This window comes from Telopea speciosissima, chromosome 2 (assembly GCF_018873765.1).
Source record: "Telopea speciosissima isolate NSW1024214 ecotype Mountain lineage chromosome 2, Tspe_v1, whole genome shotgun sequence".
In the NCBI taxonomy this organism is placed as follows: Eukaryota; Viridiplantae; Streptophyta; class Magnoliopsida; order Proteales; family Proteaceae; genus Telopea; species Telopea speciosissima.
Window position 1 is genome coordinate 73,797,648 of NC_057917.1, and position 15,611 is coordinate 73,813,258.

At 36.5% G+C, this 15,611-nt stretch overlaps 1 protein-coding gene across 2 annotated transcripts; it reads right to left on the reverse strand.

The window, feature by feature from the left end:
* Positions 1 to 456: 456 nt before the first annotated feature.
* LOC122651530 lies at positions 457 to 8,097 on the reverse strand. Of its 2 annotated transcripts, none has more exons than XM_043844941.1 (3): positions 8,091 to 8,097; positions 2,032 to 2,438; positions 457 to 1,559 (listed from the first exon to the last, which is right to left on the reverse strand). In XM_043844941.1, the coding sequence occupies exons 2-3, from the start codon at positions 2,431 to 2,433 to the stop codon at positions 714 to 716; spliced, it is 1,248 nt and encodes a 415-aa protein (XP_043700876.1). In that variant the 5' UTR covers positions 2,434 to 2,438; positions 8,091 to 8,097; the 3' UTR covers positions 457 to 713. The 2 variants fall into 2 exon arrangements, with proteins under 2 accessions (XP_043700876.1, XP_043700875.1); XM_043844940.1 differs by lacking the exon at positions 8,091 to 8,097 and adding an exon at positions 3,360 to 3,398 and having other exon boundaries at positions 2,032 to 2,471.
* Positions 8,098 to 15,611: the final 7,514 nt, after the last annotated feature.

The following is a 15,611-nucleotide window of genomic DNA, read 5'->3' on the forward strand; positions in this document are numbered from 1 at the left end:
AATCAGTGGAGCCAGCCTGCTTAGAGTCCAAGGTAAATGGACACAGGAGACTACATCAAATGTGTGCAAAAATTCAGCAACACAGCCTGGATCATCCTGAAGATATATATGTAGTTCCAGGGAACAGCTAAATGCCATCAAACTCTTTCATACTTTAATTTTTTAGGAAAACATTACACTTTCTCCAAAGATCATGAGAAACTCTTAAAATGTAGCGCCAAATGGGAGTTACTTAACTATTTATCCTCATTTCATTATCCAAAGACTCCCCCCCCCCCCCCACCCCCCAAAAAAATGTCTTCTAGTATTTACAAATAAAGTTGTACACTTAAATTCGAAATGCTTAAATAGTGCTTCTTTTTAAATACTGAAAATATAACCAACTTCTTCAGGAAATGCTAAATAGTACAAGCACAAAAGGAACCAAAAAAGTAAAACAGTGAACATAAAATGACGAGCCAAGGTAGGATATTCCATTGCTTTATAAAAGTTTATGGTACAGATATTTCAAAAGTCACTGTAATCATATCTAGATCATTACAGATTGAATTTCCAAATAGGAGCTACAAAATATAAGAACGCATTGTTTACTTCTTACAATGTTGACTTAAAAGACCATTAATGCAAAGGGAAAAGATCCTACCGTAAGGGAAAAGAGAATAAGAAAGAAAAAAGAAAACGGAACCCTTGCAAACTAAGACACTAATTTCCCATCAACTGATAGCAAAGTTTGTTTCATAGGAAACTAAGTTCCTTAGCTCCCTCAAATGTTCATCATTAGAAATGTGGAGTGAAAGACGGAGATTTGTCACTAATGTTTCCTGTTCCCAACTTAAGGGCCCAGAAGCATATAATGCCTCTATGGTGCAACGGTAGGCATGCAACTCTAATGTATGAATTTCTGCCGCCAATTCCTCTTTTGTGGGAAGGGGACTTCTTTCCTCAGACCCCCACCCACAAAAAGATTCGGCATCATCAAATGTACTATCTCTATCTTGACTAGGATCTGTTAAAGAACGAGTATGCAATTCATAGGGACTGTTGCTACCACTGCTACAACTACCAACAGAGGATGCACTACTCTCAGCATCATTAGGTTCTAAGCTTCTTGCAACAAAACATCCAATATCTCCATTTTGTGTTCCCATCTCCATATCCATTTCAGAATATCTGGTTGTTCTGTTGTTAAAGGAAGAATGCATGTATTTTTCACCCAGCATTTCTCGTGGATATGCAACAGCATCTACCTTTCCAAGGACTGGAGATGGATGCCCTGTAATCAATCTTTCACGCCTACCATCTTTCTCAACCAATCTCAATTTACAGTTAGCTCCAGTAAGTGCATCAACATGGGATGAGCAATAAGGCGAGCCCCTCTTCCGCGTTCTTGAGGAAACCATGTGGGACTCCTGGAAACGGTTGTACTCATCAGGTAAAGGACCATCTCCTGCACACAAATTTGTCGTTCTACTTTTTAGCGGTGCCTGGAAGTTTAGCTTCTCGTAAAACCTTGAAGTTGATAATTTGTTAGATTTTCCATCTTCACATTGTGCAGAACCCTGCACGTGTAAGCAGAAAATTAATTAGACAATTTAAAGATGAGAATAACCCATAAAACAATGCTTAGCCATATTCATGAGTACTATTGTAGATATTTTTCAATACATACAAGATATACAGCAAGATGCTAAAGGCTTAATAAGAAAGCAATTATAACAAACTCAACTGGCATATAAATCAGTGTGAATGACATTACTAAATCAACTATATAGTAGAATGCTCCAAAGTCTATGAGGTCAACATAAATTTAGCTGTATGACTACAATTGTGGAACCTTAAGATTTTACATGTAAAAATAATCTATTCTTATACTATGGGTATCGAAAACAATGGAACATGATTGCATAGAAGAGTTCCAAGGTGACCATAACAAACAAAAGGAGCCCTGATGCAATCCATAAAGCTTTACATAAACAGAAGGACAATCACTGCAACGAAAATAAATTGCAATATAGAGATAAATGTGCTAACCTTTCCAACCACAACCCACTTGTTATCTATCCAAGACTGCCGCACCCTGAGATCAGATTTGTGGACTCTGAATTCCCCTAGAGATCCAAGGAGTCTGACAACAAAACGATTTCCACCCATAACCTTTGAAATTGATGCGATTCTCCAGGAGTTGTTGTCAAAGACCTCAACTAGGTCACCAGGCACCCAATCGTTTGCACCTTCTACTAGGGGTGGAGAAGGCCTAATGGCTTTTCTGGACACTCTATGAAAAGCTACTTCATCGGTGGTGGCTGGAGTCCAATCATATGTAACATCATAATTGTGCCCATTCCCAGAGATTATTTCAGCACAACGCCATGCACCAGAAGGCACCTCCTTCTTGCTCAGTACCTCCACTTTACTTCCTTTCTTGAATCTCATTATTGCTAGATTATTAGTGTGATGCAAACCCGCAAACCCTATTATAACCAACAAATCACAGATTTTACAAAAGATAAGAAACCCTGTCCAATAATATGGAAATATCCAAACATATAACTAAGTAAGAGAAACAAAGGAACAAATTAAACAGAGATTACTCGCCCCTTGAATGGAAAATAATAAAAACCGTTACAGTTATAAATCAGTCCATGGATTCAATATTTAAAATACAAATAAATAACAGGATGAAAGATACAGAGTATATAATTTGAAAGAGTTACTACATCGATCCAAAATATACACATCATATAATTTAAAAGCGTTACTAGAGCAATCCAAAAAGAACAAGTAGATAAATATATCAGGAAAAGAAAGAGGTTGGACGGAGAAAGAGCCAGAAACAATGTACAATTCTAACGCAATATCTATACAGCGATCAGCATAATGGTCAGAACATAAAACAAACCTAGAGAAAAAAATAGTTAATCAGAGCACTTCTCCCCATAGTGAAAGGAATATAACACGAATGAATGCTTCTTGCAGCAAATAAAGCACAACAGACGCTAAAAACTCAACTTTATCAAAAAACAAATAACAAACTGATCAAGAAAAGTCCTAAGAGAGACACAAAGAAAAGCATTAACTCGTTCACAGCAACCCAGATAAATAAATAAATAAATAAAAGTACTAATTAAAAAAAAAACGAAAAAACTAACAAATTCTTCAAAAATTGGTCAATAAAAAAAAATGTCGCGAATGTTTCACTCTCCATTACCGTAACAAGAATGAGAATAAAACTTGATTAGCAATGCGGAAAACATAGACGGTCTAAAAATTGAATCTCATCGTCCGAAGTAGACAGATTAATTAAACCCTAAAAAATAAATCGAACTGCATAAACAGAAGCAAAGAAGAATTTCACGGACCTTCTCGATGATTTTGTTCTTCTTCCTCCACTCGATACTCGATCTATTAAGAGTTTAAGACTCGGTTCTGAAGTTTGCCTTTTTCAAAAGTTAATCTTCTTCTTATTAATCTCTCTAAACTTCCTCTCTCGGCTCTGTAATCTGAATGTATGTATGTATTTAGGGGAGAAATTATGTAACAAATTAAGATTTTATACGATAAGAATACGAAAATAAATAAATAAAAATAAAAAGTAAAATATGGGGGGTGCGTTTGGTAAATAGTAGTAGAAGAAAGAGAAATTATTAAATCTCGTTTTATTGTGGACAACGAATATGCTCTCACTTAACCGCCTAAGAATAGCTTGATGGGTTGGATTTACGGATCCTCTCTCAAGTCTCTGTCTCTCACCTTCCTACTGGGAGAAGGAATCCCTAAAATGTGCGTATTACGCACTAATGCCCCCGGTTGTGGTTAGGTTGAAAAGCCTTTAAGGGGGATCAAATGGTCGGTTCAATTTGATTTTGATTGGTTCATGTGAGATTTGGTTTTGATCGATTTCATTTTCGGGGTTTTATCGAGTTGGCTTAACAAGCTCTTATCGGTGTGTTATCGTGTTGTCATCCATTCGATTTCATCTATATACAAACACGATTATTATGGGCTGGTTCATTTTTTTTACTCCATTCAGTCGGACCGGTTGTTTCAATGTCTATTGATTTATCTTTTGAAAAAACAACACAAAACAAACAAACCAAATTTGAACCATTAATTAAGTGCTTGGTAACCTTGGTTCGAATCAATTTCTTTCAGTTGGTTTCAATGGATTTGATTCATCCACGCTAGAAGAGTTGTGGAGAAATTAGGATTTGTATTATTATGTTTCTTTATTTTTTTAAAATTGTAGTATTGTACTTGGTAACCTAGAAAAAGTAGGATTTGCAGGTAAAAAAATAATTAACTCCTCAATTCTCTGATGAAGTAGGAGAGTTGATTGCATGACCTCTTGGGAACCTGCTATTCAACGGTATAAGTACACCATCAAGGCATTATCCGTGTTAGTAGTTGTCTTCAATTTGTGGGTAAGATAGGTTTTGGTGAAGTTTGTTGAGTCCTTCTATGGAAGTACTAATAGTTAGGGATGTAAACGGATTGGATATTTTATCCGTTTATATGTAAATATAGCTTTTCGGATAGCTATAGTAAATCCGTATCCGCATCTGTTTAGCTATCGAATGAATTCAGATAGTATTAAACGGATTCGGACATGGATATGAAAACGGATTTCGATTATTCATTTACATCCCTAGTAAGAGTGTTGAATCAATGATTTTGATTCTATCAAATAATAGAGTGAACATTTTTTTTTTTTAGGGGTGTAGGGTGTGAAAAGAACACTACCCTAGTAGGACGGGATCCTCTCTCTTGCGCCAGCCCCTCCATCATGCATTTGACGGTTGGGAGCATCCAGGCATGCATCTTGAATGTCTCTAGCCGTGGATGCATGCTAGAGAGGATCTCTTTCCACCCAAGTATACCCTACATCCTCTCACATGGAATACTGAAATAATCACCTTTGGATGCTTGTGTGTGTGCTTTCATTGACAGTAGGTCCCGTGCTAGCACAAAACACGCAGCCTGACAGCAAACCCGTTGTCAATGTATGGCTAAGAATTAAGAGACAAAATACGGAAATCTCAACCATTGATGCATCAATTTGAAATTCCATTTGTACCCTCAATCTAATCATCAAACTCAGATTGGGATCAATGGAATCGGACAATTCACTTGATTTTTTTTCGCATAATGAGCCTGAGCAAGTAAGGTTGATTCCAATAAAGTCCGTCTGATTTCAAGATGGTTCAATTCCATCCAGTTTTGGGATGATTTGAACTAGAATCGATGGAGACCGTTCGTGTGTTTGAATCTGAGTTTTTAAACCTTGAATGGTGGACCACTTCATGTTCTTCATGTTCTTCGATTGGATTGATGAAGCCAAGGTTTTAAAGATTAGAATGGAGTATCAGTTCAACCAATGGATAGACGAAGATTTAAAATTTTAGAATCATATTGGGTGAATTGTCCGATTTGAATCGGAGCCCGACCGATTAATCTTGAATCCGATCACATTTGTCTCTAAAGAAGCTGTTTTTAACCGAATCTAATTAATTTCAGTCGATCAAAAATCAGAATAAAATTGGAATCATATGGAGACCGCGTTTATTTATACTGTTAATGATGGTACGACCTGGATCAACCCAAACCAGATTTGGACCAAAACTGAAACTAGAACCGGTCTAATCATCTGATGATTTATAAACCATGATTCAAAATAACATTATTTGATCATTTGTTGGTAGGTTAGAATGAAAGAGGCCAAGAAGGTGGTAGGGTGGTCATTTCCGCTCCTCTGTGAAGAATTGGAAGACTTGAAATGGGCAGCAAATTGAAGGGGATAGCGATTCATGGCTACGTAGGTGTGTGAGGCGGCTGAAAGATACCGTATCGATAGTTAATAGTTTGACACAAAAGCTTTTTGGGTCAAATCTATTCTACACCCCAAACTCTAACTTAAGCATTCCATAAAAAAGTTGGCTAACAATTATTCAAAGTCCAAACTATTTTCAAATTCGTTTTGTTTGAAGGAAGACTGATTCAACGTGTACTACATATAGTTTTAGAACTTTTTTTTTTTTTTTGGTAAAGTTTTAGAACTAATTTGATTCCATGAATGAAGATTGAAGAACCATTTGGGTCTTTGGAGTGGGTTTCCTTCACACCTTCTGAGTAACCAATACCAATGCAGTAACCTTTTTCATTGGTGCAATTTCTTGTCACCAAAGTGGTGAACTAAGAAGGTTACATCTTCTTTTAATTGTCTTTTAACTATTAAAAATTAGGAGAAAGTTTTCATACACGGCGTATGTGAGAGGGTGAGAGTTTCAAGGCATTAATTAATGGGTGCGGATTTATGACTTTTCCAACTCTTTGTGAGAGGGGCATGACCGTGTATGCATATACGGCCGTGTATGAAAACTTCTCCCTAAAAATTATTTAATGTAAAGATTAAAAAAATTTTAAAACTCTTTGTAAGAGGGGACATGACCGTGTATGAAAACTTTCCCCTATAAATTATTTAATGTAAAGATTAAAAAATTTTTAAAAAGTTGAAAGTCATTTAATACATTATTTATGTTTTTTTTGGTAATATAATACATTATTTATGTGAAATGATAGAATTTAGGATCCGGTTTGTCTGCAAGGAGCCCAACGCCCAGGGAGTACCCAGGGTGGCATCTAAGGGTTGGGCTGTGCCGCACATATCTCGGCACATGTCCAGTCAGCCATCGGGATGTGTGCAATGTAGCTCAACAGTTAGATGCCCCCTAGACAGTCCCTGGGCACTGGGTCCCTTAGAGAGAATCTCAATCTTTGAAGGACAAAAAAAATAAATTTACAACATCGTAGTTCAACTTAATTTGGTTACAATAAGATTTTCCCATTATGTGTAAACTTAAAATCATGATTAAAATAAGTCCACCTAAATTTAAGTGATGAGATGGACCCCTGTTATAAATTTAGGGGGGGTGATCCTTGTAGATTACATTTGGACTTGAACAAAACTTTCCTCTTGACTCATATATAATCTTGGCAAGACTAATTTTCATATACTTAATATGTTCCAATGCAAGTATAACCACGGTTCTAAGAATCACAGGTCACCAATTTGGATTCGAATCGGCTGGATCTGATTTTCGATTGTCAATTCAAAATTTTGGGTTTTTCCTAGGGTTTAGGCCAAGGTTTATTGGATATCAGTCAATTCCAAAACCAATATTGATACTTGTACCCAATACATAGAGCTCGTGTCAGGTTGGATCAGACAATTTTACCCCTCAAAAAATCGATGCCCAAGCATTTTTACCGTTTTACCCTCTATTGTTCAGATACCACCGATACAGTATTGGTCGGTTAAAGGTATCTGTCACAGCCTAAATCAATACGATTCCAATCCCTAAAACCATGGTTCAGATAGATTGCGGCCAATTCTTAACAAACTATGACATAATCGAAATCAAAATCAGACACAACAGAGGCTGATTCGATCATCGATTCCACTTCCTTGAACAATGAGTGTAACTAACAAGGAGTTCCCAACCCAGTGAGAGATTTAAGAAAAGTTCTATAAGATTATCAGATCTCATAACTACTCATAATTGTAAATTATAATAATAGTAATAAAATTTACCTTGTAAATACCCTAGGTAGCCCCTTGTATTGGTGGGTGAGATATTGAGCTTGAAGAACAATTGTTAGGTGTCTTAATTGGTACTCAATAAAGCAGGACATAATTAGCTTCAAATGCTTATGTTTATAGAGATGTTATGCCTTACTTTAGAGTTTGGACAATCTTTCTGAAACTTTATTCCCTTGTAGTAGTTGTTATAACTTGCCAAACCTTTATTGATTATTATAGTGTTGCTTGTAAGGAAGACTATGTCGACTCACAAATCTTATTCCAATAATAAAAAAATAAAGATGAAAAAGGCAAGTATGAGGGCCAAACTGAAAGCTGTAATTGGTTTTACTGTTTGTGTGAAATGGAAACTATCAGTTAGGAATCACACGTCAAACGAGCCCAACATTTGTATACTTGGGACAAAAATAAATGGATAAGAGATCGTTGCTTGGTCATGTAGTCCTTGCATCAGCGAGGGAGATAATAAGATTATAAGAATGAACGCAAGGACAATAACACAGATGGGACATTAATAGCAGTGTTCTTTTTCATGAAATAATAATTATTTTTGTTATTAGGAAAAAGATTATTACCAACAAAAAAAAAAAAAAAAGGAAAAAGATTGACATGATGATGCCCGTGTGTAGATTCCTATGCACGCCCACTTATATCCTCCGTCACCCCACACTCTCTCCTTGTTAAAACCCCTATTAAACAACTTGGTTTCCCACCCCCTCGTTGATAGAAACTGCAGTATGGCGTCGTAGCAATTCCTCTCACTTATTGTTATTATTATGACTAGTTATCCATGTACCAATGGAGGTGACATTTATAGAAATCACAACACAAATCTAAGCCATCCACTTTTCTGTGTTATTTAATCTAAATCGCCTCTTTCCATTCAAAGTTGAGAGAGTTCCCTGAAAGACAGCGTGGTCCTTGTGCCAACGCAAGGATCAATGGGAGTGTGAACAGGGGCTACACTGCCTTTCAGGGTTCTTTTTCCCCAAGAGAAATTACCATAATCCTTTGTAAAACAAATGGTTATATTATTGTTTTTCCTTTTAAATATTGGTCCATGGATCAAATTAATCAAACCCCCCCCCCCCAAAAAAAAAAAAAAAAAAAAAGACTAAAATTTGACATATGACAGTATCATTTTTTCAATTGAAATTTGACCCATGAAACAGAGTGTGAGGCATGCTTATGTTTTCTCATGCCAACTAAGATGCCACGTGGAAATTATGTTGTCCATCCCTTTGGTTCGGACATGCATGGTGAGATTGTTAGCAAAGTTCGTTAGAGAAAGCATAAATAAGATAAAGGACAAGGGTTCTCTTCAGGGAGCACAAGTGATCTTTGTATGCGCATGACCAATGGGAGCACGTATGGTAACATTGATAATACGATCATTATCACTTTTCATGGGGGCGAGGCAATCAATTTACCAATGTGTCTGGGCGCATGAGGTACACTCCCCGGAAATAATATTTCTCCATAAGATTAAAATAAAAAAGAAACGGGAGTGGTGCAGGAAGTTTGATGAGAAAAATTATAGCTAAGGGATTGGATGGTGAACAATGAGGCATCTAATTTGGTGAATTTCTTAACTATCAAAAGTCTGTTCACCAATAAATTTGTTCGACACCAACCTAACCAAAGCTAGCCTTTAGCTACTCTCCTTAAGCACACAATTATATAATGATTTTCTCATTAAAAAAAAGTCCTGCTTATCTTTTATTGGATTGAGTTCCTCTCTATGGAGCCCAGCATGCAAGGAGTGCCCAGAGGGCCATCCGACGACAGGGCTATGTCGCACACGTCCCAACGGATGACTACCGCACGTCAAGATGTGTGTGGCACAACCCAACCATTGGATGGCCCCCTAGCACTCCCTGGGCACTGGGCTCCCTAGAAAGGAGCCGGATCCTCTTTTCTTGGGGGCCATCCCCTATGTGATCATTTTTCCCTCCTTGAGGGGGGAGGTGGAGAGATGCAATCAAAGTTTAAGAATCCAGAATTAAACATGGAATCGGTTTCCATCGATTTCGATCCAAATCGATATGAGTAAATATGGAATTAGCTAAAACCCTAGAAAATTGGAATTGGGATAAGGGTGTCAAATGGTTCGGTTTAGGTTCAATTTAGGATATAATATGTTCAATCCAAAAATCAAACCAAAACTGAATAAATTTTTTTTAAAAAAAAAAGCCAAACTTGAACTGGATCAGTTTGATTTTTTTTGGTTTAATGAAATTCATATACTGTTAAATTATTTTATTTCGATTTTATTTGGTTTGGATTCGTTTTTATTTAATTCGGTATGATCTAGGTCTATTCGATTCGTTTTGTTTAAACTGTTGATTTTAACTCTAAAACCAAAATCGAACCAAACCAAAATCAGCGAATTTTTCCCCAGTTTAATTTGTTCAGTATTACATGATCCAGTTTCGTTTCTAAATTGACACCGTTAAGTGGAAAGAATAAGCAATATTTCCATAAAACATTTAATTTTTTAAATTATTTATTAAATAAATTTGCGGGTCTTATTGATTTAAGTTTCATCATTGATTTTTTATTATTTTTATTCATTAGAAGAATGAGACAATGACAAAAAATGAAGATCAAACATAAATATGGGCAACTAATATAGCTAGAATAGAGACGTAGGGAGACAATATCTGGGAGTTTGGATATTGATCATTTTGTAGTAAAGGTTTTTCTTTTTCTTTTTTTTTTTTAATTAAAAGAAAAAAACACGAACAATGGGCGATTCAAAAGAGGGGTAAAGGAATCGGCTAAAGTCAGACTCTGCCAATTCCAATTTAGATTGGACAATTCACTCGATCCGGTTTAATTTCTCAAACCATGGATGCGACAAATCTTATGTATAGGGAACTGGTTCCACAGAGGATATACTTAGTGCAGGAGGCTCCTACCACTGTGGGTCTAGAGAGGGTCATAATGTAGAGGCTCATCCAATTCAGATTAGACAATTCACTTGATTCGATTTTGACTCCTCAAACCATAGATGCAACATATCTTATATGTAGGGAAATGATCCCGCTTAGATAGATTGTTAAAAACTAAAAAAGGGACGTACCTAGTGCACGAGGTTCCTGTCACTACGGAATTAGAAAGATCATAATGTATTCAACTTTATCGCATTTCAATGAGAGGTTGTTTCCTGACTCGACCTGAGACGGCGAGGTCGCAATGGAGCAACCTACTGTCAATAGATTGTACATAAAAGTCCAAAGTGCCCAAGAAAAATCTTGGAGATCGGATATTGAGATATCATCCCAATTTTTAAATTGATTCTTAGTGGTTAGAGCCGTCCATAGATTATTAACTTGTAGATAGGGATGTAAATGGATAACCGAAATCCGAATCCGAATCTGCATCCGTGTCCGTTTAGAGGCATCCGTATTCGTTTAGAGATATCCGGGAAATAATCCGAATACTCCGATTAAAATCCGTCCGAAAAAAAATCCGAATACTTAATAATAAAAAATTAAATAAATAATGATTTTGACGATTTTTTAAGATTCAATAGGTTCTAGAATATAATGAAAAGAGAATCATGATCTAAGAGATATGGATTGAGAGTGAATTGTATCCACTAGGGGGAGGAAGGTCCGGGTTACACAAGGCAGAGATGTAAACGGATGGTCAAAAATCCGAATCCGATCCGCATCCGAATCCGTTTAGAGGTATCCGAATTCGATCAGGGAATATCCGACTCCGATCACATCCGATCCGTTTACATCCCTACTTGTAGATAGCACTCTCATTAGCTCTTGATTAGTTTTATTCTTCTTACTTAGATGAAGCAAATTCAACAAAAGACACCAAACCCATAATGTAAATCCCCAAAAGTTTTTCAATCCATATCCATTCTCACCCTATCATGGTGGGTGTGGAAGTCCTAAATCAAATTACAATCTCTTTTAATCTTAGGTGGTAATTAACAAGCGACCAAAATCAAGGTTTGAAAAGCTTAGGGTGAATCTCACAAGTGCCCATCCATGTTGGTTTATATAAAGAGAAAAGGAACCCCACCCAGTCGCGCATTGTGGCATGTCCCTACGCTCAGACACAGGACTCATGAAATGATCGGTGTACCCCCTAAAAAGGCGGAAATCATTAAGAGTGTACTGATCATTTTGTGTGCCCTTATGTCTAGGCACAGGGATACACCACAATGCACGACTGGATGGTGTTCTTTCTCCTTTATATACATTAGTGGATTACACCAAAAAAGCTACTATGGCAAAAATCCAAACACATAATTGTGAAGCCTTTTTATAATGCTTTATTATCTTAGCAAAACGTAGGATTTTTTTTTTTATTTTTTGGTTTTTTGGTAAGAACAAAAAGTAGGATCTCACAATGGACAATTCACAAGGGACGGGAAAAATTAGTCAATAATCACGCTTATACCACTTCGGTTTTGGATTTGGCCACAATTTATTAGTTAATTAAACTTGGACTTACCTAACCAAGCATCATGGTCAACCCACGTTTTAAACCTTTCTCAGAGTTGGTTCATTTGAATCTGACAAAGAAAAGTTGCAACTCTCACATCCTATATGTTGATCGAACCCGGGTTTGGATCCGGTCCAGGATGCCCACCCATGGGATCAAAAGGTTACGTCTATCGCGTTTGATATGCATTTTTGGAATGCAATATAGATTGACAATGCATTCAAAAAAATCATAATACCTGTAGTCTTAATTTCAAAATATTCATTATATGATTCTAAACGCTTTCAAAGTATAGTTGCATAGTTCATTTTCTTTCACCCATTTCAATCAAGCTCTATTATCAAGACAAAGTTGGAGATTATTAAACCAGCCTCAAAGTCTATGGGCTTAGATTCTCAAATCCAAATATTTCCCGAATTGAAGTCTTATTGAGGCTCCTCCCTCCATCCGGCCATCGTGGGGTTGGAAAAGCATCTTATTGGGGCAAGATCTTCTTCTTCAAGGGTTGCCGCGTAGAGTGGGTAATGGCCTTACAACTCACCTCTTTCATGATCCATGGGTTACTACTCTATTCCATGGCAGAATTACCACAACTCCTTCCCAAACTACTATCCTATAGGTCAAACAACTGATTGACTGGAGGTTCGGGTTTTGGAAAACTGATATCCTAAGAATTCTCCTTAACTCCATTGAGGTCAATGCAATCCTCAGACTGCCCATCCTATCTATTGCTACTGAGGTGTTCAGGGCCCATAAAATGTTGAGGTTAAAAAAATGAGATAACAAATATAGATTAAATAAATAATAGGTCCAAATGTTTAAGATCATAGGTGGAAGATGAGGGCAGCGCTTGTTTGATTTTTTGAAATTCATTTAAATAAGTAACGGGTCCAAATGTTAAAAATCATGAATGAAAGACTAAGGCTGCGTTTTGATTGATATCTTGGAATGCATTACCGGCCTATAATACATTAAAAAATACATATCAAACGTAGCCATCACCTTGGATGAAGAGAGAATCTCATCTTTCTATGGCTTACCTTTTTAAAAGATGTAGTGAAGAGCCACCATCCTTTAATCTTAATGCCCTCTAAAAGAAATATTTTGATTAGGGTCCTTTACAAGTATATTAATTTTAGACATCATTTTTTATTTTCCAGAGATTTTAGTCTATAGGACACCAACCAAGCTACTTTTGGGGATAAAAGTGGAATTGTCAAATCACTATTTCATGTGGCACAACTGGGTGGATTGTTAGAGAGATTCTTTCATTGATTGTTGTGTTGGGATGATGTCTTGGATTCTGTCACTTGCGTTTGTGGGTTAATTTACATGGATATTTTGCTATTCTGTACCTATGTAGGTTTCACAATACATTTGTAGTGAGGGTTATGTTCATTCTTGTTAATCTGAGAGAGGTGTGAGGATAGACAATTGTAACCCTATTCTCTATTGATAGTTAAGCAGATCTCACTCACCGTGGATGTAGGTAGAACTATGTAAATCTTTGCGTTGTGTGATTGTTTGTGTACAGATTCCATTTGTTCTCTGTATTGTTGTTAGTATTCATTTCTACAAATTGTCTAGGGAAGCTTTAGTCAAATTGGTTTCCATTCCATTCAGAATTGTTCAATGTTTCTCTTTCCATATATTATTGGCTAAACAAATTAGGTCCTTATTGTCCCTAGTGTTGGGGAAAACTATAATTGAGGTCCTCCATAAGATTTTTAAGCTAGTCAAAATCATGAGATATACTTATGTGGCTTCTAAGTTAAACTCTTGGTTGTTGTTTCTATTCCTACACCTACCCTTGATCATTATCTCTAACCAAGGATCTAATTTGTTAGGATTTTATTATGGTTGGGAAAATGCACACAGGTAAAAAGTTTTTCCACACTAGCTTGCTTGGAGAGGTGTCTAAGTGGACCACTTATTTCTGCCATGTGGATGGATGATTTAGTAATTCTAAATATTGGATATTAAAGGAATGATTTGGATTGGTCACCTGTCAATTTTAAGACTAAAAATTCAATTAGAAATACCCCGAATATATGCCCTTTCTGGTTATACGCATGTATGTCATATATCCATATATTTGTTCCGGTCCATTTTTGGGTGTGTATCCTCTATACAGTCTTTAATTTTTAAATTCTTAATTTTGTGACTTGATCAATTTTGATTGAAATGAAACTTGATATATGAGCAACAAACCCTAGGCTCTCCTTGAGAGCCTTCTCAAAACCAACTCTATAATCATAATGGAGAAAGATAAAAGTCATAAGATCAAACCTTGTACCTTTAACTAAAATTAGTCTAATGGGCAACCAGATCATAGATTCCCTCCATCAGGGCATTAGGGACCATAATCGTAGTTTCTCGGATGTGAGAGGCATCCAGATCAAGGTTTGTATGTTTACAAATTCCGTTCATCGGAATATTAATTTACTTAAAGTATCTGTTCCTAGTTTATTGCCAAATATTATTAATTTGCCCTTCTCTAATGCGGTTGATAGTTGGTGGTGCACTTTGTTGGCTAAGGATGGTCGTTTTAGCACTAAACTCGTAGCTAGATCCCTTTTTTTTAAGCCCAATTCTCCTGATTTACCTCTAACCTCTTGGTGGAAATTCTTTTGGAAGCTTAATTTACATCCTAAGTTTAAAATTTTTTCTGCCAGTCAAGGCTACTCTCTCGAAATGGATCCACATCAACCCCACTTGTGCTTTCTATAGCATTTGTATCAAGACCAATTGGCACATTTTCCTCTCATGTGAGGTTAAACATATCTGGGCTGCTAGTCCTCGGGGACTGAGAACCGAGTTTCTCTCTCACCCCTCATTGGAACATTTATACATTTCTACTCTATTGCACCGTAAGCTTGACATGTCCTCCATGATTTGGTTCTTCTCGATTTTTATTATAACTTGATATTTCATATGGAATCCTCGGAACTATATTATTAAAGGTTTGGAAAAGCCTAATCCCCTAAAGGTTATGGGGAATATTGAACGTTGGTTGAAGGATCTCCAGTTATCCCCCTCTCTATTTCTTCCCTTGATGTAACTAATTATTCTGAGGATATTCTCACTGTTATTTCTATTTCTCCTTTATCTATTTTAAAATTTCCTAATTTCTTTTGGTTGGGCCTTCTGCATTTTGTTAGATGGCAAATTCATGTTGATCGTTGCAGGTTACATCTTCCATCATAATGACATGGAACCTAATTTATTTAGCATTGTGGCAAGCCTTGATCATGCCGAGAAACTGGGGCTGAAGATGAAAGAAGTTTGGTGCTCAAACATGTTGCTGCTCGGTCTTCTTCCATCTCCAACTCATTTAGCATGGCCAATTATGCATTATATTTTGGATATTTTGGATCGGTCTAAAGATATTAATTTTGTTCATATTAAGGACAATTTTTCGTTGACCCTCTCTACTTTTTGGGCTCATAAAGCCCTGATGCACAAATCCTTTTTTGTCCATAAACTCTTTGTAAACTAATATTTGGCTTATTTTATATTTTTAGTCTTTTCCATAAAAAAGAAA